General features: G+C 35.7%; 2 protein-coding genes across 2 annotated transcripts; one reads left to right on the plus strand and one right to left on the minus strand.

The window, feature by feature from the left end:
* Positions 1–10,649: 10,649 nt before the first annotated feature.
* On the plus strand, positions 10,650–11,750 carry LOC148946488 (uncharacterized). The gene has a single exon (XM_089097711.1). The coding sequence runs from the start codon at positions 10,650–10,652 to the stop codon at positions 11,748–11,750; it is 1,101 nt and encodes a 366-aa protein (XP_088953837.1).
* A 12,806-nt stretch (positions 11,751–24,556) lies between these two features.
* Positions 24,557–25,039, minus strand: LOC148946489 (uncharacterized). The gene has a single exon (XM_089097712.1). It carries the CDS (start codon positions 25,037–25,039, stop codon positions 24,557–24,559), a length of 483 nt encoding a protein of 160 aa, XP_088953838.1.
* Positions 25,040–26,128: the final 1,089 nt, after the last annotated feature.

A 26,128-nucleotide genomic window follows, 5' to 3' on the forward strand; every position in this document is an offset into this window, starting at 1 on the left:
AGTTAAGAGGTGAAATCAAGACCAGATTAATTTTTGAGATTTTTCATTTGTCACAGATGCAACAATAGTACATTTGTTTAATACCATGGAAAAAAAACGACTTTTGAATACCTCGCTGTTTAAGTTAAGAGATGAAATCAGGACCAGAGGAGTTTTTGAGATTTTTCATTGGTCAGAGATGCAACAATGGTACACTTTTTTAATATAATGGAAAAGAACGACTTTTGAATACCTCACTTTTTAAGTTAAGAGATGAAATCAAGACCAGAGGAGTTTTTGAAATTTTTCATTGATCAGAGATGCAACAATGGTACACTTTTTTAATAGCATTGAAAAGAACGACTATTGAATGCCTCGTTGTTTGAATTAAGAGGGGAAATCAAGACCAGAGGAATTTATGAGATTTTTCATTGGTCAGAGATGCAACAATGGTACACTTTTTTAATAGCATGTAAAAGAACGACTTTTGAATGCCTCGCTGTTTAAGTTAAGAGGGGAAATCAAGACCAGAGGAGTTTTTGAAATTTTTCATTGCTCAGAGATTCAACAATGGTACACTTTTTTAATAGCGTGGAAAAAAACGACTTTTAAATGCCTCGCTGTTTAAGTTAAGAGGTGAAACCAAGACCAGAGGAATTTCTTAGATTTTTTGTTGGTCAGATATGCAACAATGGTACAATTTTTTAATAGCATGGAAAAAAACGACTATTGAATACCTTAATGTTTAAGTTAAGAGGTGAAATCAAGACCAGAGGAGTTTTTTTTTAGATTTTTCATTGGTCAGAGATTCAACAAATGTAAAATTTTTTAATATCATGGAAAATAACGAGTTTTTAATGCCTCGCTGTTTAAGTTAAGAGGTGAAACCAAGACCAGAGGAATTTTTAAGATTTTTCATTGGTCAAAAATTCAACAATGATACATTTTTTTAATAGCATGGAAAAGAACGACTTTTGAATGCCTCACTGTTTAAATTAACAGGTGAAATCAAGACCAGAGGAATTTTTGAGATTTTTCATTGGTCGGAGATGCAACAATGGTACATTTTTTTAATAACATTGAAAAGAACGACTTTTGAATGCCACGCTGTTTGAGTTAAGAGGTGAAATCAAGACCAGAGGAATTTTTTAGATGTTTCAAGGGTCAGAGATGCAACAATGGTACATTTTTTTTTAATAGCATGGAAAATCCCTCGCTGTTTAAGTTAAGAGGTGAAATCAGGACCAGAGGAGTTTTTGAGATTTTTCATTTGACAGAGATGCAACAATGGTACACTTTTTTAATAGCATGGAAAAGAACGACTTTTGAATCCCTCGCTGTTTAAGTTAAGAGGTGAAATCAGGACCAGCGGAATTTATGCGATTTTTCATTGGTCAGAGATGCATCAATTGTATACTTTTTTAATAGCATGGAAAAAAAACAAGTTTTGAATGCCTCGCTTTTTCATTTAAGAGGTGAAATCAAGACCAGAGGAATTTATTAGATTTTTCTTTGGTCAGAGATGCAACAATAGTGCATTTTTTTTAATAGAATGGAAAAGAACGACTTTTGAATGCCTGGCTGTTTAAGTTAAGAGGTGAAATCAAGACCAGAGGAATTTTTGTGATTTTTCATTGGTCAGAGATGCAATAATGGTACATTTTTTTTAATAGCATTGAAAAGAACGACTATTGATTGTATCGCTGTTTATGTTAAGAGGTGAAACCAAGACCAGACTAATCTCTTAGATTCTTGGTTGGTCAGAGATGCAACAATGGTACATTTTTTTTTAATAGCATGTAAAAGAACGACTATTGAATACATCACTGTTTAAGTTAAGAGATGAAATCAGGACCAGAGGAGTTTTTGAGATTTTTCATTGGTCAGAGATGCAACAATGGTACGCTTTTTTAATAGCATGGAAAAGAACGACTTTTGAATGCCTCGCTTTTTAAGTTAAGAGGTTAAATCAGGACCCAAGACGTTTTTGAGATTTCTCATCGATCAAAGATGAAAAAATGATAAACTTTTTTAATAGTATGGATAATTACAACTATTGATTTTATCGTTATTTAAGTTCAAAGTTTAAAACAAGATCAAGCAAATTTTTTAGATTTCTAGTTCGTCAAAAATGTAAAAATGATAAATTTTTTTAATAGCATGGAAAAGAGAGACTATTGAATGCCTCGCTGTTTAAGTTAAGAGGTAAAATCAATACCAGAGGAATTTTTGAGATTTTTCATTGGTCGGAGATGCAACAATGGTACACTTTTTTAATAGCATGGAAAAGATCGACTTTTGAATGCCTCGCTGTTTAAGTTGAGAGGTGAAATCAAGACCTGAGGAATTTTTTAGATGTTTCATTGGTCAGAGATGCATTAATGGTACATTTTTTTAATAGTATGGAAAAGAATGACTATTGAATACCTCGCTGTTTAAGTTAGGAGGTGAAATCAAGACCAGAGGAGTTTTTTTTAGATTTTTCATTGGTCAGAGAAAAGTGATTAGTGCTATGTACGAGAATAACACTGCTGCGGTTAAGGTAGGAAATGAGGTTAGCAGCTGGTTTTGTATTAAATCAGGAGTTAAGCAGGGTTGTGTTCAATCCCCCTTTATATGGATTATTTTGATGGACTTTGTTTGAAGAAGCACAGGAAAGGCAATGGGAGACCCCGGAATCAAATGGGGAGGGAAAAGTCTTCTGGACTTGGATTATGCTGATGATTTAAGCATCCTAGATGAAAGTGTGAGCAAAATGAATGAAGTTTTAGAGGTTTTGCGAGTTCAGGGTGCTAGTATTGGTTTGAAAATTAATGTTAGGAAGACTAAGTCACTAAGGCTAGGAATAAGTGAAGATGAAAAGGTGACATTGGGTAATGAAAAGATTGATCAGGTGGTCAGCTTCAATTACCTTGGTAGTATTATTAGTAAAGATGGTGGGAGCAGTGAAGATGTTAAGAATAGAATAGCCAAGGCTCAGGGTGTTTTTTCACAGTTAAAAAAAGTCTGGAAGAATAGGAAGATAAGTCTGCAAACCAAGATTAGAATCTTAGAAGCTACAGTGATGACAGTGGTCAAATATGGCTTTGAAGCATGGGCACTCCGAAAAGCGGATGAAGATTTGCTTGATGTTTTCCAGAGAAATTGCTTAAGGATTGTTCTGGGTACCCGGCTGACTGACCGTATTTTAAACAATAGGGTATACGAAAAATGTGGTTCAATACCGCTTTCTAAGTCTATAATTAAAGAAAGGTTGAGGTGGTTAGGGCATGTTGTGCGGATAAAGGATGACAGATTGCCGAAGATTGTTCTTTTCGGCCAACCATCTAGGGATAAACGGAAAGCAGGTCGTCCCCGTCTGGGGTTTGAGGACGTCATACAGAAAGATTTAAAGGAAATGGGAACTTCGTGGGCGGGTGTAAAAAGGGAGGCTCTGAATAGATTGGGGTGGAGGAGGAGCGTGCGTAGCTGTGTTGGCCTCAGGCGGCTTGGTGCTGCGGTGAGTTGTTAGTAGTAGTAGTAGTAGTTGGCGCGTGACTGATGCAATATTTGAACAAAACTAGTCTAGACGGTCAATCCCCCTCGTCAACCGATTGAGTCATTCAAACTTTCTATCAATCACCGTCAATGCTTGCCACAACCGTCAAACACGTTTCTAGACGGTTCACAATGCTTGAATCAATCGATTGACAGAAGCTTTTGATCAAAATGATTGACCGTCTAGGGTGTCTTTAAATGCTATAGAAATGAATATAAAAATTTGTTACACTTTCGAACTGAACGAATATTTATTTTAGTAGGAAGAATTAGAGGTGAAAAAAAAGAATTAAAATGATCAGGCCCCTGCCACTATTAGTGTGGTAATTGAGTTGATTTTTAAATATAGGAATTGTGAAGTTTTAAGATTACAAACAGGACTCATGAAAAAGTGGAAGTAACTAGCAATTTTAGTAAAACTTCAGTTAACCTAATCTTGAAGAATTCGGGAGGGGAATCTCCAACCTATGTATTACTTCATGAGCCCTATCTGGTATTTTTTTTCTGGTAAAGTTTTGGCAGTTCATATTATTGACTTATGAATAATTGTGTTCGAATAATGAGTGATCAGAGAGAGTATTGTAACCATAGAGGCATAAGCTTGGTTTCTGTAGGAAGCAAATTACTCATTATAATGGTTGATTTGAGGCTTAGAGATGTCGAACATAACAGAAAACCAATATGGTTTTTCGTTGTGGTGAGGATTTGTCGATCAAATTATTATTCTTAGATTAATTATTGAGAATTTCCTGAGTCAAAAAACCTCTAATGTCTGATCTGAGTGTAAAACTTAGAAGCCCTGAGTTTTATAAATAATAAGCTCTGACTAAATAAGAGATTCGCTAAGGCGCAGGTCCTATCCGTGTATGGGGTACAACTATCAAACAAGGTCCTATTGTTGGGGACAAGTAGCCAGTTGGTGGCTTCGTGTTGAATTAGGAGTTAAGCAGGGTTGTGTTCCATCCTGATTTTTATGGGTAATTTTGATGTGCTTTGTCCTAAAAAAACATGGCAAATGCTATGAGAGAGAGTATGGGATGAAATAGGAAAGAGAAACTGTCTCAGACTTAGATTTTGCTGATGATTTTATTACACTCTTGAAAATGTTAGCAAAATGGCTGATTCTTAGACAGTTTTCAGAGTTGAGAGTGCCCTAATAGGCTTTATACAAGAATATTAATCTCAATAAGACTGGGAAACCATAAAGGCGAAGAGTTGATTTAGAAGTTTTGAAGATAAGAAGATAAGAGATAAAAAGAGTGATCAAATGATTAGCTTCACTTACCTTGGTTGAATTATTAGTATAGATGGCGGATGCTTTGAAAACGAAACAAACAAATCGTGTTTTTAATAAATACATCGCCCTTCACATAATTAACTGCGTCTTAAGAGTTGGGAGCAGAATACTTTGTAAAACAAAACTGTTCACGCAAAGCGAGGGAAAACTACCAAAAATATCTCGAATGAATCTTGAACTGCTTGGTTTTAAAATGTGAACCTCAACGTGAAGAAAATAAATTGTATGTTTTAGCGAGTTTAGCGAGCTTACGTTTACTAAAACTACACTTCAGTGGAGCCCTCGTTTCACTGCAAGTGTCCATTGTATTTTAATGAACTAGTAAGTTAATACAGTTTAATTAACATAAATTATATGCTTTTTAGTTGTGAAAACTCTCATCGCATTGTGAAAGAAGTACAACTTCAAAAAAGGAAGAACTACATCTATAGAAATAAGTCAAAATAGCACTTGGATGTTATTTAGGAGGAAAGAAGATGCTCAATGACACCCAATGTAATACCGATTGCTTATAGTGAAGTGAGATAAAGAGGTAATAGATATAGATTGAGACAACAAATTTGCATTATTTCTTGTATAGTGGTTTGGGGTATTGGGTGTTTAAGATGTGAAAAGAGGGGTGAGATTTTTTGAAAAATTGATTAAAGCCGAACATATATTAAATGTTTTTTGCTGGTAATTTTATCTATTTTAATTTTACCATATTATGTGCAGAAGCTAGTAGGTTTGTGTGCTACTTTCCATCTAAAGAGTTTTTTTCTTTTTGATTTATACTAGAGACTCGGGGGAGGCAACCAGTGTTGGTCTTACAGGTGTACTTGATGCTCTTTGAATCAATTTATATCTAGGAATTGATTTTTTTTTCCAGAAACATTTGTAGCAGCTAGGTTTGGCGCGTATTTTTAAGGAATATCAAATGTGAATCTTATAGAAAAACTACGAAAATTACTCGAACAATGTAATATAGCTAATTCTAAGAATAGGAAAACGGAATATTATTAGACGAGGATTAAGTGCTGGTAAATACGAGATTTTGATTGTATGTTGACTGAAATTATCAGGACTTCTTTTTCTAAATTTCACAAAAAACGTGTGCTATAATTGTTAGCGCCTCATGGCCTTTTGAAAAAATAATTATTACCGTTTTCTATGCAATTACAGCTGTGATTGGCAGTATAGGAATACAAGGGCTTACACAGAGAGATTGTGGACCAGGAAAAACTAATGAGGAAATTTGAAACGATCTTTGGCTTTTTTTCCTGGAATTAATTGGCTCCATATGGTTTTAAGACCCCTGTCTTTGACGAATTGAAATGACTAGTCATCCATAAAAATAAAATTTAAAATTACTAGTGTAATAGTTTATGCGAATTCGCCCTTTGTCACTCAGTCAGGAAAATAATATATTTGGTGAAAGAAATTTTGTTTTGTTGACAGAAATTTGAAGGAGAATATTAAAAAGGGGAATTTAAAGGGATATCAGTTAAGTTGTTGCATTAGTAAAATTAAAAAATCTATAACTTGTTTGTATATTCATAGGTAATGGATAGTTGGAACAAAATAATGTAACTCTGCCTTCTCTTCATATCTTCAATTTTTTTTATTGACAATAAAGAAGATTTTAAATATTCAAACGCCGTCAAATGCAAACGGTAAGATAAAATTTATTATTAATAATAATTAAAAAAGTCTGGCTAAACCGAATTTGTATGTTGGAGTAAAAACAAAAACAGTATAGCATAGAAAAGGCATATAAACACTTCAACATATAAAACTGGTAAAAGGATGCACCGTCATTTTGTCAAAACCATCAATAAAAATGAAAAAAATATTGAAAAGCTAAGTCGTCAGATTAACTTGATATTAACCGTCGGAACATACTCATGTCTTGCCAGAAGATGAAGACACTGCAGGTGATTATTCCTGACTGTTTAAGCTCTGATTTTATTCTCACAAGCTTCAATCACCTATCTTAGGTTAACAGTCCAGATCTGGACTGTACAACCAGAGTGGTTATTCTGAGGTATTTTTAGTATGCAATATATAAGCTGCCTCTAATCTTTTTCCATTGTCAAGTTCATAGGAGAAATGTAGACGAGGGTTATATTTCCGAGATGTTTACTAACATTAATAAAAAAAGTAGAAAAATTCTAATTCAATCTGACTTTACACTGGAAAGTCGGCCAATAGAAACTAAAATGCCAAAAATTATTATCTTTTCTGGCTGAAGTCTTGTTTCTGGTAGAATAGGTTTATTTTGGTGAAACAATAGGTGTTATCTATTAAAGAACAAATCTGGCCCATAGTGGCCTGAATTTTGAAAATGCATACAAAAATTTTTTACGGGAAAAAATTACCACTTTTGACAATTCAGGAATATTAAGTATTTTTCGGTTAGTTTTAGTAGTAAAATACTATTTTGAAAAAAAAACCAACAAAATAATATAGAATTAAAGAAAGGCTAGCAGTTATCCGCATTAAATCTAATAAGTACTGATCTGTGTTACATTTTTAAAATAAATATTTAAGATTTTGTAGGCATGGGACGGACAATAGAGACAAGTTCAAAAGGAAGTCACTTTTGTAGTCGCATTTAAAGAAAATTTGATGCCAATTTTGGACGTTTCATAGCCAAGATCCAGGTAAAAGTGTAGAAAATTCTCTTTTTTTGGTATCGATAACATCGCATAAAAGAAAATGCTTAAATGGGTTTGAGCGTTCGGCTCTTGCACACTTGTTATTATGATATCGGAATGAAAATATAATTTGAATTTTTATAGTTCATTTAAAGCGATGATTGCAAAACTGGATTACATTGAAGTTCTTCAGACAATTATATTTGAAATGAACAAAACGAGTATATACTTCATTGGAAGTGGACTTGGGGAAGAGGAGGGGATATGTTGAAATAATTTCATATACTTTTCTTTCGATTATGAAGGTGGGCCTTACAGGGGCTTATTAAATTTAAAATCAAAACTTATTGTGTATTTTTAAGAACTGGAAACATAACTTGTCCTGTAATCGGGTGTGGAAACTATAATTTACAAGTTGTTGTATGTATGAGCCTCTTTAGTCAGAAACTCAGTCAAAGAGCCTCTTACAAAGTTCAAGAAATTGGTAGCCCAACTTTTGCTTGGGATAATTTCTTCTCATATAAAGATGCACTTTTTTTTCATTTATGTATGCTACAAATTTCACTTATTTTCCCATAGTAATATCTGCTATTCTTATGTTAGACTTACATTTATTTTTTTTAGTTTTCTTTTATTTATTCATCTACAGTAGGCTAGTTACTTTATGTTCGAAGTTTGATTCGCTATGCGTCTTAATTTCTGTAAATTTTGAATTCTCTAGTGCTCTTTACCTTACTTCGAACACTTTTCTTATAATTTTCAAGATTGTTTTTAATGTCCTCAAAGAAATTCGTTCGTGTCAAAAGCTCAAATTCTCTTTTGATTGTCTTTACTCACCTGAAAAAACGAGACAAATGAGAAATATACAAGATCCATGGTAATGAAATAGGTATATTCCTTGTTTGGGCTGCCTCTACCAAAAGTAGTATAATATTATTAGGAATTTTGTGTATAAATTTGTATATAATCGGTGAAAGGTAATAGGCTCAATATTACTTGTGCATGATTTTGACTGTTATTGATAAGAGAGCGTCGCCCAGTGGGGAAAACTGTGCGATCATGATCAGCCCAGTATCGCACAAGGCTTTCAATCAACTGGAGGTCCCAGGGACTGCTTGATTTTCGGTAGTAGGCCGTCTTAAGTGCTTCTTATTGTTTTGATAAGTATTAGTCCCTGACCTGCGTTAATTAGGACCGATTTCTTTTCCAGACCAAATAAAAGTTCTATTGATTTAAACAATATGAAAATTACCTGTTGGAATGTTAAAAACCCAATATCATTTTTAAATTTTGGTTGACAAATTCATACGTTTTGAACTGGACTTTTAAGACATTTCAGAAACTTACATTTGAGGGATAGGAAGGATAACAAAATTAAGTGATTTGTTTTACCCTGGTAGGGATGATGAATGAATATGCAGGGACTAGGACTCAAGATGAATAAGGAAGCTGCTAAGTCTTACTCAGATCGAGAGACTGTTAATATTAGAATGCTAGTTTCTTTTTTCAATACTAAAATCCCAAGGTATTAGTTATAGTAGAATATGCTTCTGTAGAAACAACTGATGGAGATAGTAGTGATTCAAATAAAGTTTTCTTACTGCAGCGTGAACAGATACACAGCATCCCCTGTAGAAATATAATTTTTTATTAGGATAATTTGGAATTGGGATAGACGGTATCCTAGCCTTGGTAAATTTGGCGTCAGAAAGGAAATCAGAAACGGTTAATGACTGCCAATCAGAAATGATAAATAAAAGTTCAAAAAGGGTTAAATCCTTTAATTAGACTGTGACAATTACAATCACAAACTATACTGGCTATTTTGGTCACATTTACAGTGACCGCCATATGAGGGTCACTGTACATGAAAGGGGGTCCTTGCAATCCAAGCGTTGTTAGCGGATCCCAGGACTAATATCAGAGTTATAGAAATCGTCATATAAGAGGTAGAAGTTTCTGCTTAGCTGATTTGTAAGAATGTCGAAAAGGCAATTTTGTGAAAAACAGTAAGTAATCTGTTTCATGATAACAGAGTCGTTCTGAGATCAAATAAGGTTATTTGAAATTAATTTTTTCCTCTAGAATCAATAAGCACGAAGAACCAACGTTGTGAAACTTGAACTATTATGTAGAAGATTTATATTTTTAAAAGCTTTTAGCTTGAAATACTTGCCAGTCCCAAAGTTAAAGGGAATAATTTTGTAATTTCCGACGAAAAGTAACCACACAAAATAATATATCAGACCGTTGCCTCACAGTTTTTTATCTCTCAATAGGTGGTTTCAGGGTCGTAATCAAGATTTTTGTCGGGGGTGAAGGGGGGGGGAGGAGTACAAAAAACTTAAACATGTATCAAAAATTTCTTGATATGGATTGTGTTACAAATATTACTACTAACAACTCTTTGCAACATCAAGCTGCCCCAGGCTAATACAGCTACTCACGCTTCCACTCCATCCCAATCAATTTAAAACCCCCCTCTTTCCACCCTCCCTGGAAGTTCTAACTCCCCATAATCTTTCTTTACATTTTCCCACCCAAACCAAGGACAATGTATTTTCCGTTCCTAGACGGTTGGCTGAAATGGAAAATCTTTATGGTTTTATGAATAAAAAAAAACTTACTGGGGGTGGGTTCAAACCCCGTAAGATCTTCTGTAAAGACTGTTGAAGGCTTTTGATGTGTATAGAAGTACTTTTTTTGATGTGAAAAGCTAAGATCTATTTGTACCTAGGGTTAATGTCTAAAGCTGAAATTTAGGAAGATAGATTAGCTTTCAGGAAGTTATGACATTTTATTAGACTCCAGGATGAGAATTTAAGAGAAGATTTTTTGGAAGAATTAAATATTAAATTTGATTGTCTGAAATTCTACAGTGTAGAAGATAGGTCGAAAAATTTTAAGAAAAATGTTGGTGAAATAGCAGACGGTTTCTTAGGAAGGATAGTTTGAAACGCAGATAGCAAAAAAGAGGGGTTAAACACAAAATAATGGTTGTGATAGATCCTATGAAAATAACAAGAATATAAGGAAAGTTGAGAAAGTCTTAAAATATAAACTAAGGAGGTATGGAGGCCATTGATAAAATTACAGAAAATGTAGAATATTCAGCTGTGAAAAATAGTTGTACAATATTGTCATAAGCAGTAATTATGTAATTAGATACAATTTTGCTTTAATAAATACAATTTATTAAAATGCCAAAAAAAAAATGCCTAGTGGACTGGGAACCAATTGGTGAGCGGATTCTTCGTGCCCGTTTCGCCACTTCACAGGCCAAATTGACAGTTATTGTAGTGTACGCCCCAACGAATGATGCCTGTGATCGAACAAAAGATGACTTTTATCGTGTGTTATCGAATGTTGTTGCAAAAACGCATCGGCATGATATTGTGACTGTGTGTGGGGACTTTAATGCTAAAGTTGGAGGTGATGCTTCTTATGCCTCAACTATCCTCGGTAAACATGGACTGGGGAAAATTAATGACAATGGTGTGCGACTAATCGATTTTTGCACTACTCATGAACTTATCGTCGGCGCAACATGGTTTCCGCATAAACAGATTCACAAGTATACTTGGAACTCGCCTGATGGTGTAACACGAAATGAAATAGACCATATCCTAATTGAGAGGCGCAGGCGACGATGTTTAGAGGATGTTAGAACTTTCCGAGGTGCCGACTGTTATTCCGATCACCAACTTTCTGTTGCCAAGTTCAAGCTGAAACGAAAAACTGTGACAAAGCCCCAGCGGTCAGTGAAAACCTTCAATTTGAGGAAATTGCAGGACCCGAACGTATTGCAAAAGTATACTACAACTTTGTCAAACAAGTTTTCCCATCTAAGGGACGAAGTGTCGCTTGATAGTCAGTGGGAAAAAATTGCAGAAACCGTGAAAAAGGTTGCACAAGAAGTTGTGGGCTACAACAGGAAGAAGAAAGAGCAGTGGATATCTGAAAGTAGTTGGGATATTATTGATCAAAGGTCACAACTCAAAATCCTCGTAGATAAGTATGACCATAGCACGACTTGTTCTAGAGAATATATAGATAACCTGAAAGCGCAGTACAAGCGTCTCCATAAGCAAGTCAAAGCAGCAACCAGAAAAGATAAGAGGATGTACCTCGAAACTATGGCCGAACAGGCTGAAGCAGCCGCTAGACGGGGAGATATCCGTACTGTGTATGCCATAACGAAGCAGTTGGCGGGTATTTCAAAGGCGTCGTCAACCCAAGTTAAAAGCAAAGATGGCATTTTATTAACCCAGACTGATGACATAGTCCGACGCAGGAAATAGCATTTTAGCGAGGTACTAAATCAGATGCCTCCAACAACTACTTTAAATATCCCTGAAGAACCACTGTTCGATCTCGGAATATGTTCCGGACCTCTCATACTTACTGAAGTCAAGGAGGCCCTAAAGACTTTGAAAAACGGAAAGGCTGCAGGCAATGATGGCATATCACCAGAATTACTGAAGTACGGTAGAAGCGCCCTAGCCGAACCCATATTTGAACTTCTTTCCCGTGTTTGGGACGAAGAAAAAGTCCCTAGTGAATGGTCGAAGGCAGTAATTGTAAAACTCTTCAAAAAGGGACAAAAGACTAAGTGTGATAATTGGAGAGGTATTGCTTTACAGTCTGTTGGCAGCAAAGTTCTGTGCCAAATAATTCTGAACAGGATTCAAAGTAAAGTGGAGAAAGTTCGGAGAGATGAGCAGCACGGATTCCGCTAGAGTAGATCATGTTGTGACCTTATATTTAGCCTGAGAGTCCTGCTGGATGAATCCAATGAATGGCAAGTTCAGCTACTTATAGTATTTATAGATATTCTCAAAGCCTTCGACTCGATACATCGCAGAACCATATGGAAGATTTTAGTGCATTATGGAATTCCGACCAAAATTGTAAATGTAATTAAAGCGCTATATCATGATATCATGTGCGCAGTACAGACAAAGGGTGGCCTAACGGAGTGGTTTTCTTTTAAGTCAGGTGTAAGGCAGGGCTGCATTCTATAACCAATACTGTTTGCCATAGTGATTGATTTTTTTATACGTGGATGCAGTTTTAGTGGTGGTCTACAATTAAATACACTGAGAGAACTCAATGATGGTGATTTTGCTGACGATGTTGCGCTTATTACCCACGACCCAGATGAAATGCAACGCAACATTAATGAACTCGGTCGTATGGCAAATGCTGTCGGACTCTCCATAAATGCTAACAAGACCAAGTCAATGTCGAATGCAGTCATACCTGACTTAGCCGAAGGACTTTTGGTTAACAACGAGGAAATTGAGGAAGTGAGAGAGTTCAAGTATCTCGGCAGCATTCTTACGCAAGATGCCAATTCCGAAAGAGAAATACTGTGCCGAATAACATTGGCTGGGTCTGCTTTCAGCTACCTTAGAAATGTTTGGAGAAATAATAAATATTCCCAGAAGTTAAAGCTTAGAATTTATAATAGCAATGTGGTCTCTGTCCTTATGTACGGCTGCGAAACTTGGAGCATCACTGCTCAACTAGAACGACGACTCCAGGCATTCGACAATAATTGCCTAAGGTCTATCCTAAATATACATTGGACAGAAAGAATACAAAATGATGAAATCTATCGTATGACAAATCATACCCCCTTCCTTGATCTTATTAGAAAGCGGCGATGGATTTATTGGGGGCATATGGTGCGAATGGGGGAAGGAAGGCTGCCGCACGATGCATGGTGTTGGACACCCCCCGGTCTCCGCAAATCAGGGAGACCGAAAATGACCCTTGGCAGGTCGCTAATGAATGAGGCGAAGCTGGCGAAGTCCTCGTTGGAGGAGCTATGGTTAAAGGCTCAGGACAGGTCGTTGTGGCGAATCACTGTTGCTGCCTTATGCGCCCCCAGGCGTAGGAGGACCTAAGTAAGTAAGTAAGTAAATACAATTTTGCAATATGTAATAAAATTGAAAGCTAATAGTCAATCTGAACATGTATAAAATATACAGAATAACAAAACAAAATCTCTTTTGTGATTTTTTTGTATATTTTCTCATTAGTTTAAAAAAATTATGATGATTTGTTAAATTATTCTCCTCTCCAACCACCTTTGCTTGATTTTTCAGTTGGAAGAGATAAAATTCAAATATGGAATTTAACATATATAGTTTTTAATATACTAATATACTATATATATACTATAAGTATATATAATGAAGATCTGATATTTTACCATATTTGGAATGTATTAGAGCAGAAAATGATGCATTTATTACTGGGAAATTGGGATATAATATTTACTATCCTGCTGTTTGGGACAAAAATCCCAATAGATTTAAAAGACTGATAATACAATTACACAGCAAAACCAAATTCTACATTGCGTTGGGTCAACTTTAAGGGTAAGATTAAATACCGCTTTTCATAAAAGCAGGCCTCCCACTGGGTTCATAATTATGAAAAAGTTCATATTTTTCTTGTCATCAGATGGAAAGCACTTGCGGTTGCTGTCTTTTTCCTTATAAAGGGCAAGCGAAGCAAATGTATGTGCAAGAGTTTTATTTAAAACGTTTCAAACTGTAACACTCAGCATCTTTTGTGAACATACATTTTCTTTTGTTCAAAAAGACATTGTTACATCTAACTTGGTTCCTATATTGCCCCTATCTTCTTGTACTAAGCTATCTTTTAGTCTTTTCCTTTTTCTGGATTGAGTCTTTGCTACCTTCATAGAGTTTTCTAATGGTAATATTCCTAAATCATTGATTTAAGCTTATGAGCTGTAACATAACTTCTTGGCTGAAGATCATAAGTTGATTAATTATTCTTTTCTGTTTTTTTACATGGATTCACAGTAAGGCTTTTTCTCTTTTTTTTAGGAAAGGTTTGCTGTTATATTAGTGCTTTCTTTGCTTTGTGCCAATGGTTGCTTGGTTGCTGCTTAAAAGCTAAAAATGGGCAGTTGCAAGTTTAATAGCGCATGGTTAAATAAAGAGGACAATACTAAGCGCTTAGTCGGTGATTGGTGTGTAGGCAGTGTTAATAGTGACGAAGAAATTTTCTGCAAAGTGTGTAACAAGAGCTTTATGTACATTAGCAGATGGAACTCTATGATCCAACACTCAGAGGGCTAAAACCATGTTTCGAATCTTAGACCGAAACTGGACCCGCTCCAGCTTGTCTTGCAGACATCTAGCTCGTCAAACCCCGAAATAAATTAGATTTCTAGAAAGGACCAGGTCCTAAAGGCAGAGCTCATTTGGGCCATGAATAATGTCATCCGTGATATGAGCGCTGCTTCCTGCAATGGCATTGCGAAAGTTTTTAAAGCTATGTTTCCTGGTGAAGTGTTGGCGGAACTCAGCCTTGGAGAGACCAAGGTATCATAGCTCATAGCAGAGGCGCTGTTGCCCCATTTTCGCAAGGATCTTCTAAGTGACATTGGATCTTCTTACTTGGCGTTGCTTTACGATGAGACTACAAATGCCGAAGGTGCAAAGGAGTTGCATATCATGATTAGATGCTGGTTGGAGACCGAAGAAAGAGTTTCTGTACGCCCCCTACTGTTTTTCATGGGACACGCAAAAGTGCAAAACCGTCAAGTCTTGATGCTGGGAAGTGACGCACCTAATGTCAATAAGAAAGTTTGGAGGTTATTTGATTCTGAAGTTAGAACTGTGCACAGCGACCGAGGCCTAGCTGACATCGGGACATGCAACATACACATAGTCCACAACGCTTTTTTGAAAGGTTTGGACCATCACGGATCCAAAGTGTCCGATTTTGCGATTCAAATTTACTACTTCTTTAGTGGTTGGCCTGCCCGTTTAGAAGACTTTGCTACCATCCAGAAGAATCTCAAGCTTCCTCCACATCGTTTCCTGAAACATGTGCCAAGTCGATGGCTAACCCTCGTTGTTTCAGCTAAGAGACTTGATGAGCAATGGGATGTTCCCATTGATAATGGAATGTAGAATAATTCTATTATAATCATTTATATCGTTTTTTTGTAGGAAGAACGCCAGTAGTATTGAGGGAAACGTTACTTGCTCGAAGATTTGTTGATTTTGAGTTCTTATTTTTTCTCCTTCGGTTGGGCCATATTTTTCAAGTAAAGTAAAATCATGATTTTGAATTCTTTTTTATGTCTTTTAACTTGGTCTTTGTTTTAGCCAGGGATCTATTGTTTGAATTCTAATCTGCCCAAGACTAGCGGTGAATACTTAAAAAACTGTGCAATTAACATCCTGTGATTATAATTTAATTATAAAAAATAATTAATTACTCTTTTTGTAGCAAATCTTTCTGTTCTTTTTTTTTGCAGCAATATACTAGATTTGCTTCCACATAAGTTTGTAATTGCATTGGATAAATTACTTTACATTTTACTGCCATCTATATTCTCTAATTTGGTCTTAAAAAGCCTTGAGACATGATCTGTAACGGCAATTCCCTGTCTGACTTATAATAACTTTGTATCTAATTTCTGGATATTAAACTTTTATTCCGTGTATCTCAAATGGAATAGAACCTCTGAGTCTCTTCTTTTAACCTCTCTTAAGCCTGCATCCTTGTTATAAATGTAGAAAAATTGAATTTAATGTCTAGAATACATTATTCTTCACTGTTTAGGATAGCTTCAGATTGGTTTTGGAGAAGCAAAAAACAACCATTATTAAAATGTTGAAAAATAATGGTCTGGGACACTTATTTCTCATTTGAAGTTATCAGACTCTCCCGGGGAGTCTCTCTGATTTAATGAATCTAAATTGACCCAGAAATAGTTTATTCAAATTTTGAGTAAATTTGATTGTATTACGGTGAATTCTATGGCGTAGTGCTAATGTGTATTGTAGTACTAATAATTCTTGGAATATAATTGTTTCAGACTCTTTATAATTATTTCTTCTCATTTCAAGTTCTCAGATTCTTTCTTGGAAGACTTTCTGATTTAATTATTTTTTCAAAAATTGACCCAGGGATAATTCATTGAAATTTTGAGTTAAGTACATGTGCAATTGTGTTATGTTCAATTCTCAGGGACAGTAATCTCGTCTCTTTAAAAATCGAAGCATAAAAGGTAATAATGAAGGTAAATTGTTGAAATGTGAACAAAAGGCGGTAGGGGCTTGTGCTTACAGGTTTAGATAACCTTTAAATTACAAAAGAATCAATCACCCTAATAATTCTATCTCCTTTACAGCAAATGCTCTCTCTTAGCCCTTAGTCTAGCCCCGTTCTGTCATAAATTCACGAGTTAAAAGGTAATACTAAAGGCAAAACCGTTACCCTTTTCATTGAATGTTTGTGAGATGCATGTAATTTTGTTAGGAATAAATTATCAGTTAAGAATATTTCGATGGACAAATGGAATGCAGAAACTGAAGTCTTTACTGACAAAAGGCACGTGGGGCATGTGGTGTGTATTTCCTTCGTGAAAAAAGTCGATCTTAAAATTTTCAAATAGTCCAAAATAAATCCAATCTCTAGTTAATTTTTATCAACATGAATGTGTTCACATTCACACAGACCCTTCTAGATGATGGATATACTTTTCAGCTCTTTCTTTTATTTTTTTTTTAATCTTTAAATTTCTGGTTCACCAATGCTCTTTTGTCTTTGCTAATAGCACGCACTCATTGTTAATTTTTCAGGAAAAGTCGTCCAATCTTCTTGATCTTTCTTGCTTTAAATGGAAAAGCTGAAAGGAATACATGCTTTAGGCGCCTGTTTAAGTGGAAGAAAAAAAAAACGAAAAACAGATAGAGATGAAGTGACAAAAAAAATAAAATGATCGCTGGTTAGGTTTAAAACTGTGAATGAAGACAATAAGGCGTGAATTGTAGGTTGAATTCACCGCTATAACTGCAACTACTACTATTAACTCACCGTAGCATCAAGCCACCTAAGGCCCACATAACTACGCACTCTCTTCCTCCATCTCAGTCTATTCAAAACCACCTTCTTTCCACCCTCTCTGGAAGTTCTCATTTCTTTTAAATCTTACTTTATGAAATCCTCTCACCCCCCCCCCCCCGCGGACGACCCACTTTTTGTTTAGGCCAAGACAGTTGGCAGAAAAGAACAACTATTGGCACTACTTCGTCCTTGATCCGTAGAACGTACCCAAGTCTTCTCAAGCTTTCTCTTATTATGGTGCTCGAAAGCAGGATTGAATCGTACTTTTCTAACAGTCAACTGTTTGATTTACGGTTAGTCAGCCGGGCACCCGAAGCAATTATTATCAATTACAACAATTACTGTAACAATCATTATTCATGTTTATATTAAACAATTATTATTACACATGAGCATAATACGTTAACATAATGCATAAGTAATCATTATTATTAAAATTATCAATTATTATAAATTAATTTTTTATATACTGTAATTCCATTATATTTATCAATTAAACATTTTTATCAATTAATTAATAATTCAATAATTATTTTCATTTATTGACTAACTGAACCCTTTACTTTATTTTATGAAATTCAGTCAGTCAGCCAGGGTACCTAGAACAATCCGTAGGCAATGACTCTTGAAAACATCTAGCAAATCTTCATCCACTTTTTGGGGCGCCCATGCTTCACAACCATATTTGAACACTGTCATCATAATAGCTTCCAATATTCTAATCTTGGTTTGCAGACCTATCTTCCTATTCTTCAAAATTTTTTTCAACTGTGAAAAACTCCCTGAGCCTTGGCTACTCTACTTTAACATCATCCTTGCTCCCACCGTCTTTACTAATAATACTACCAAGGTAAGTTAAGCTGTTCACCTGATCAATCATTTCATTAGAGAATGTCACATTTTCATCTTCACTTTTTCCGAGCTTTAGTGACTGAGTCTTCTGAAGATTAATTTCCAAACCTATAATTATTGATTAATCAAAAACACTCTCTGAAAAAAAGAGTTATTCGGAAGAAAACTAAAGCTCATATTACAATTGAGATCAGCAGAAGTTAATTCCTATAATAATTCAAACTCAAAACGACTATTAATTAATGTTAAATCATAGATAGAACCTAAAACAAACAGAAACTAAATAAACAACATAGTAATCAAATATATAACAGGTACTAACATTAATGAATAAATAAATCTTACAACAAGCGAAACTTGAATTGAAGAGGCGAATAAAGCTTAAAATGAACAAGAATCACGACAAACAAGATTTTGGCTTCTGTCCCCTCTCCTAACAATAAAATTCTAAAGTCTAATGCGTCATTGGTCTTCTAATGAATTTGATTTTTTTTTGGGGGTGGGGGGATTTCCCACAAGTATTCAGAAATAAAATAGGGTTTTTCAACTCATAGTAATGATCAAAGTGAAAACTTAAAACCAATATAAATCATTCCATATATGGAGGGGTTATACTCCCCTCAATCCCTGGCTCTTTACGTCAAAGTTTGAATATTTTCCAAATTCTTTAATAACGACTCTTAAAAAAACAAGGGTCGTTTGAATTTGAATAAGAAGTATATTTGCGAATTTTACGACCTTTACGAAAAGAGCAAGGGATTGGAGAAGGGGTAGTCCCCTCCTATATGGTATAATTTCTGTTCATTTTAAATCCTCCTCCTTAGTTTCAGTTGCAAGAAAACCTGTTTCTTTTTAACATTTGGTTATATCATTATCAAAGAATCAAAGAAACTAAAAAAAGCGAACCGAAATTAAAATAAATAGTATCATGAAACAAACACAATAGGTGCTTATACATGACAACATGTTCAGGAGTCATTCTTGAAGAATTGGGACAGAATTCAAACTTTAGCGTTAAGAGCGAGGTGTTGAGGAGGAGTAACCCCCCTCATATATGGAATAATTTCTTTTTGTTTTAAGTTTTAATGTTGCTCTTTACTTTATGTTAAAAAACTTTTTTTTTTAACAGACACGAACAAAATCGTAAAGTGCCTTGGTTTAGAACTATCACTGAAAGTCTTTGAAAAAATACTGAAAAAAGAACACTGTGCGTAACTAAACCGTTAATTTTTTTTTAGAATGGTATTTAAATTTTGTTTTTTAAGTTGGGAGGCGGGGGAGTCAGATTATAACCACTACATAAGTTAAAATATTAGCAAGTTCTTGAATTTTGTTTTCACTGAAAGTAAGGAAAAACATTAAAACTTAAAACGAACAGAAATTACTTTGTTTATAAGGGCTACTGCACCTTCCTCAATTTTCACTCTTTGCGCTAAGGTTTGACTTTTGTCATAATTCTTTAATAAATGCCGCTCACACACAAGGGTCGTTAACCTTGAATGAGATATGTTTTTTTTAAAGAGCTTTATGGCTTTAGCGTAAAGAGTGAATGTTGAGGAAGGGTTTGTCCCCCTCATATACAGAGTAATTTAAATTCAGTTCAAATTTAAATTTTGAGTTTCCGGATTCATGTTTATGAGTATCTTTTTTTGTGCCAAAGAGAATAGCCTACATAAATTTAGTACTTATTCAGCCGTCAAAATGTAAGTCATCTAAACTCTTGCTACCTTGATTACCGGATTTTGTTTAAGAGGCCATGCAAAAACAATATGTCCTCCGATGAGTAGAAAAGTGGATATGAGAAAGAATATAGAGGCAATTACAATTTTGAGGGAAGTAGTGAACAGTATAGCTTTGAATAGATTGCGGTGGAAGAAAATCGCGTGAAGCTGGGTTGGCCTCACCTGACTTGGCTCCGTGGCGAGATTTTAGTAGTAGAATCATGATCAATTTTTACTAGAATTTATTTTTGAAGAATAGGTCGTGTAAATAATTTGTTGTTTTTTTCTCTAGCGATTGAACTCTGAAACCTTTTTGTCCATTCTGAGCGAAGCAACAAACTCAAACTATCCACCACCTGACACCAGGAGCTACGTCTCCCGTTTTCGAACAGATAACCAGGGGCAAAGAGAAGTTTACTACCGGTTGTTGATTTCCAAATCCAGAAAACGAAGTTCTTATAATTCTCAATGGGATGGAATGAGCATCCTTTTTAATTTTTACAGTCATAACGCATATGCTTCGTCGATTGCATTGCAACTAAATTTCCGTGAAACTGAACCCTTGTGATTGAACCCCAGCGAATCATCACCACCGTGTAACTGAACCCCCTTGCAACTGGACCCCCATGTAGCTGAACCCTCTTGTAACTGAGCCCCCTTGAAACCCAATAACCGTGCAACTGAACACTCATGTAACTGAACCACCTTACTCAGTTCTTCAGTATTCTACAAATATGAGGCAATATCCTTGGGTAAAATACAAGTTAGAATCTTAACAAGTTCAACCTTGTAAGATTTTTTTAACCATAATATAAATGCCTATCAAGGTGATTCATAAGAAAGCTCTGTTCTGTTGTCACAAAAAAAATCTAACACCAGAAGCCATTAAAGTCAAATTTATTTCTCCTTTTCTATGTCTCTGAAAGGGGGTTCATTCACCCTGTCACTATCTACGGGTCTAGGCGTTTTTAAACCCAAAATGAGCACAATTCATTCCTTATAGGAGGGGCATCATTCCTTCCTCATCCCCATATCCGCTTCATGGTCGTAGAAACTTTGAGGATGCTCATTAGATCAGAAATTGAGATTTCTAGTGCTTTTTTGTTTTTAAATTGTGATTGAAAACTATCCGCGGGGGCATTTCCCAAGAGGCATTTCCCACTGGGAGCCTTTCTGGAATGGGGAGGGTAAACGCCTAAACCCTTAGACAGTGACAAAGCGAAGGGAACCTGTATTAATAGCCATAAAAAAGGAAAAATAGATCTGGATTTAATGGTCTGTGAAGACCGATTTTCTTTGTTTTTGTAACCATGAAACAGAAGTTTTTTCTGAATCTTCTTTGATAGGCATTTATATCAAGACTTTAAAAAGCTAACAATTCCAACGAGGTTGAAAACGAAAAAAACTGTATCTTGAATTTACCTAATGATATAGCCTAATATCTGTAGAATACTAAAAAACTGAATACGGTAGTTCAGTTGTTTGAGTGTCCAGTTACTTGACGGTCAGTTACACGGGGGTTAAGTTGCGTGGGGGTTCAGTTGCACGAAGGTTCAGTTGCAAGTTGGTACAGTTGCACAGGTGATCAGTTACACGGGAGTTCAATTGCATGGGGGCTTGGTTGCGCGGGGGATCAGGTACACACTGGTTCAGTTACCAGAGGATTCGGTTATATGGGTTTAGTTGCACGGGGCAATTAAATTAATTATTGCTTAAAATTCTACTAAAAGAACAGGAAAAGTGTTTTCAGAACTGAAGCCAGAGAAAAAGAAACTGATAACTCAAAATTAAAGTAAAATGTTGTTTTGTCTGAATTTCAATAGGTATAGACCTGCCATTTAGGCAAATTTTAGATTCTTCTGGAGAGGGAATGAGTGGAGGAAGCTATTTCAAAATACCTTCCCATGGCATACCTTAGCCTGTAGACCCATCCCTGAAAGTTTCATTTTCCTAGCCTAACCCCTTTCTAAGATAACCAAAAGTAGCCAAAGTAGAATTTTACCCTTTTCCTCCCCTAAACTCCAAAAAACTAAACTTTAAATACAGTTCCTAGAGTAAGAAACCCTTTGTTTATTCAGTGCCTCAGAAGAATTACTAGGTAATATCTATTTGATCTTTGCATTTCTGGAGTGACTGTCTTGCATATTTAAGTACAAAATTATGTTTTATGAATATACATTTGGAAAAATGCCAGACTGCCACCAAATAATCCATATGTTGTTATAACCTTAGGTACCAAGATTGTTGTACTTTATTTAATTCAGTGTATTCTTTTCCAGCTTTTATGTAGAAGTCTGTGCCCCTGTTTGTTAACTAATCATCCATAATTTCAAAATGAAAATAAACAATTATAGACTTAATAAAAAAACAATTGGTTCATAGCAGAAAAATACTTAAGGGGGCAAGGGTATGATAAAACTTCATCTATGAGCAGCCACTTTCAAGGTTGTGCTGCAATAATCTATGAAATATTTCCCCATGTAATCTATGTTCACTGTGCAAGTCACTCCTCAAACTTATTTAGCCCTGTGTCATTTATGCCCCTTACTTCTTATGAGAAATTGTCTAGGAACTTTGGAAGAAGCAATTAAGTTCTTTAGAGTTTCATCTAAATGCTCTGCAATTTTCAAACAGACTGTTGAAGAATCCTATCGCAGGGAGAAAAAGAATAAGATTGAATACATTTTGTAAGACTAGATGGATAGAGCACTTAAAAGCAACTATTTTGTTTAAAGAGATGTTCATTATTATCAGTAAAGCTACAAGGGAAATTCAAGAACATCCTAATTAAGCTTCTGAATCTTCAAGCATAGCTTATTCTTTTGTCTTCTGGAAGCAGAATTAGCATAAGTGAAGAATATAAAATTTCAAGAAAAATCCAATTGAATGTTTGTAACCTTGCAGAACAGAATTGTTTCCATGCTAAAAAGCATAGTATTATTAAGGGATTGTGAGAATTTCCAAGCAAAATATTAAATAGTTTTGGCACAATAAATTGACAAAATACTGTTAAGTCAATTAAGTTTTAACAGCTGGTCAACTTGTCAGATATGTCAAAACCAGTTCAAGTGTGTGAACCACCAGACATGTGACTTGCAGTAAAATTGACCTGTAAAGAGTGAGTACAAACTGAGTAAAACTATTAAAGAAATTCATATATAACAAATGGATGACAAATATAGGAACAAATGGATACAAAAGGATGTTAAGAAATGAGTACAGTTAAATGTCATAATTATGCATTTCCTTTTTTTCTGTCTTCATCTGTTACAGCTTTCTCTTTGGGAGAGATCTCAACCCTAGCATTTGTGGAACTTGGCAGTTATTTGAAACATCTTTGGCAGTTTCACAACCCTTCTTTGAACCAAGCCCTGGCAAGTTCTTTTTGAAGGATTTTTGGTTGTAATTTACATTAACAACTGGCATGAATTGCATGAGAGGCTCTATGTTTTATATCTTGTCTTCTGGCAAGTTTGTGACCCAAATAACTGGCCCTAGAAAGTTGAGATTATCAACTACGCTTACCTCTGAGATGCCTTTCCCCTTCACTCACTGAAAGGTTATCTCTGGTGCAATTTTTACAACTTTACAATGATCATCTGCAAAACACTTTTACAGAAATTCTGGTGGAATTTGAGCCATTTGACCTTTGAGATAGGCACTGCTGAATATGTTTTATAGGCTTTTGAGCGTGCCTGGAAATTCAGAAAGGTGATGGCTTGAACTGAATGATTGCATATGGATTTTGACACTGTACTTTGACCAATTTTTGGACTAGGTTTAAAGGTGAGTACACTTTCTGGCTCTTAAGTTTCCTGTGGAAAACACTGTATTGCATCTACTTGTTAAATAAGAGAGTGTCCTGGATCACAATATTTCATAATAATTTATCTCAATTGTTATTAAGTTCAGATTAGTGCAATGATTCCTGTCACTACAGCATGTGCAAGTGTTCTTTTTCTACCCTGAGAAGAGTGAATTCTTGTATCAGGAGTGGTTCTCCTGATACCTTCTTCTATCAGAAGAAGGTATCATCTATCTTGCATCAGAGTGAAGTCAGGAATGGCTAAGTAGGTTGGTCTTAGTAATCATACACAGGAGTGTTCCAGTCAGTACAGAAGAGGTTTTGGATAAACTAGCCCACAAAAAAAGGGCAGCTTGATTTAATTTTACAGTTACATATTCACAGTGTTGTCTCAATAAAGAATGTACCTCATAATTTAAAAACTTAATTTTTCCTTTTTAATCAGTACTATTATCCCTCAGTCAGTTTTTCCATCCCTCTCCAAAATCTAATGCTAGGTTTGCCCCATAATCACTTAGATACTATGTCTAGTCTTTTTATATTTCTAAGGGTTTAAAAATTAAATATCAGCTTGATACCTTACTTACTTAGACGTAGGTCTTCCCATGCTATCTGGTGCATAAGGCAACAACAGTGCATCTCCATGACAATCTCTCTTGTGGTTTTGACCAAAGTTCTTTGAGCAATGATCTCAAAAGTACAGCATCCTTCTCAAGGCATTTTCCCAATGTTGTCTTCTGTTGCCCATGTCTTTTGATGCCAGAAGGAAACAATACCACACATCATGGGGTAGGTGGCCCTCATGCATATGCACCATGTGGCCCTAATATTCCCATTGATTAGTCACAAGTCTATTGATCACAAGCAGCTGCTTTGTCTTTTCACATATGAAGGTGTTGGTTAGCTTATCAGTCCACTGGATACCATAGATACACCAAAGACAGATGTTCTCAAAACCCTGGATATGCTTTTCCAGCTTAGTCGACACCCAAGATTTGCGGCCATACATTAGTATGGAGAGGACATTACTATTGAAAAACCAGAGCTTGAGCTTTGGGGAGTATGTTGGATTCCTCCACACATTTCTTAGTTTATTAAAGACACTTCCTGCACATGTAATCCATGTGGTTGTTTCCAGCTCAAGGCTACCATCATATTTAATGATATTACCAAGGTACTTGAAGTCTTCAACCTCCTTTAGTACATCAGATCTGATTTTAAATGGTGGGGCAGGTAGGGTATTGACACTGTTTTGCATGACCTTTGTTTTCTGTGCACTGATTGACAGACCAACTCGCCTGGCCATACTGGAGAGTACAACAATATTATTCTGTAGCTTCTCTCTTAAATGAGGTAGGAGGGTTATATCATCAGCAAAATCACTGTCATAGAATGTGTGGTTTCAGTTCAGCTGAATTCCACCTCTGAAGTTACATTTTTGAAGTATATAGTTGATGAGAATAGCAAACAACACTGGGGAGAGGATGTATCCTTGGTGGACACCAGACTTCACACTGAACCATTTGGTAGGGTCCCTATCATTAGTCTGTACAGCACATAACTGATTCTCGTATAGCATGACAATCATGCAAACAATTTTGTTGGGGAATCCATAATACCAAAATATTTTCCATAGCGAGTCTCTGTGGACCAAATCAAACACTTTCAAAAAGTCAATGAATGCAACAATAATCTCAGTCTGCCATTCGTTTGCTTCTTCTAAGAGTACCCTCAAATTGAATATCGAATCAGTGCACAATCTCCATGGTCAAAACTCATGTTGCTCATCCCTTAATATTGTGTCAACTTTTGACAGAATACAGTTCAGCAGTACTTGGCAGAATATCTTACTCATTACAGACTGCAGAGTGATACCTTTCCAGTTATTACAGTTGGTTGTTCTGCCTCTCTTAAAGAGCTTCACAACAACCCGTTTCTTCCAATCAGTGGGAATATTTTCAGTTTCCCATATCTGAGAAATAACCTTGTGAAGGTGCTCGGCAATGACTTCAACTCTGTACTTCAAGAGTTCAGGCTGTAAGTCTGAATACTTTCATGACTTCAAGCCGGCTCATAGGTTCTTTGCTTATGACAAGATGAAGGAACTGTAGCCCAGCCAGAGGGGATACAGGGTTTGTAGGCAGTGGAAGGTTTAGTACCTCATCGAAGTATTCCTTCCATCTCTTATCAATGTCTTTTCCTTTTTTGTAAGAAGTTGATCAGCCTTACTTTCAATCACAGGTGCTAGCTTTCTGAAATCTCCAATTATTTCCTTTATGATACAATAGACCCTTTGACTGTTGCCCTTACTGGCAGCAGCCTCTGCTTCAGCTGCTTTTGTCTCAAGAAAGAGCTGTTTGTCAGTTCTGGTAGACCACTTTAAAGCCTTGTGGGC

The sequence above is a fragment of the Artemia sp. Qi Xiang Cuo genome, chromosome 12 (assembly GCF_049724085.1).
Source record: "Artemia sp. Qi Xiang Cuo chromosome 12, ASM4972408v1, whole genome shotgun sequence".
Classification (NCBI taxonomy): domain Eukaryota; kingdom Metazoa; phylum Arthropoda; class Branchiopoda; order Anostraca; family Artemiidae; genus Artemia; species Artemia sp. Qi Xiang Cuo.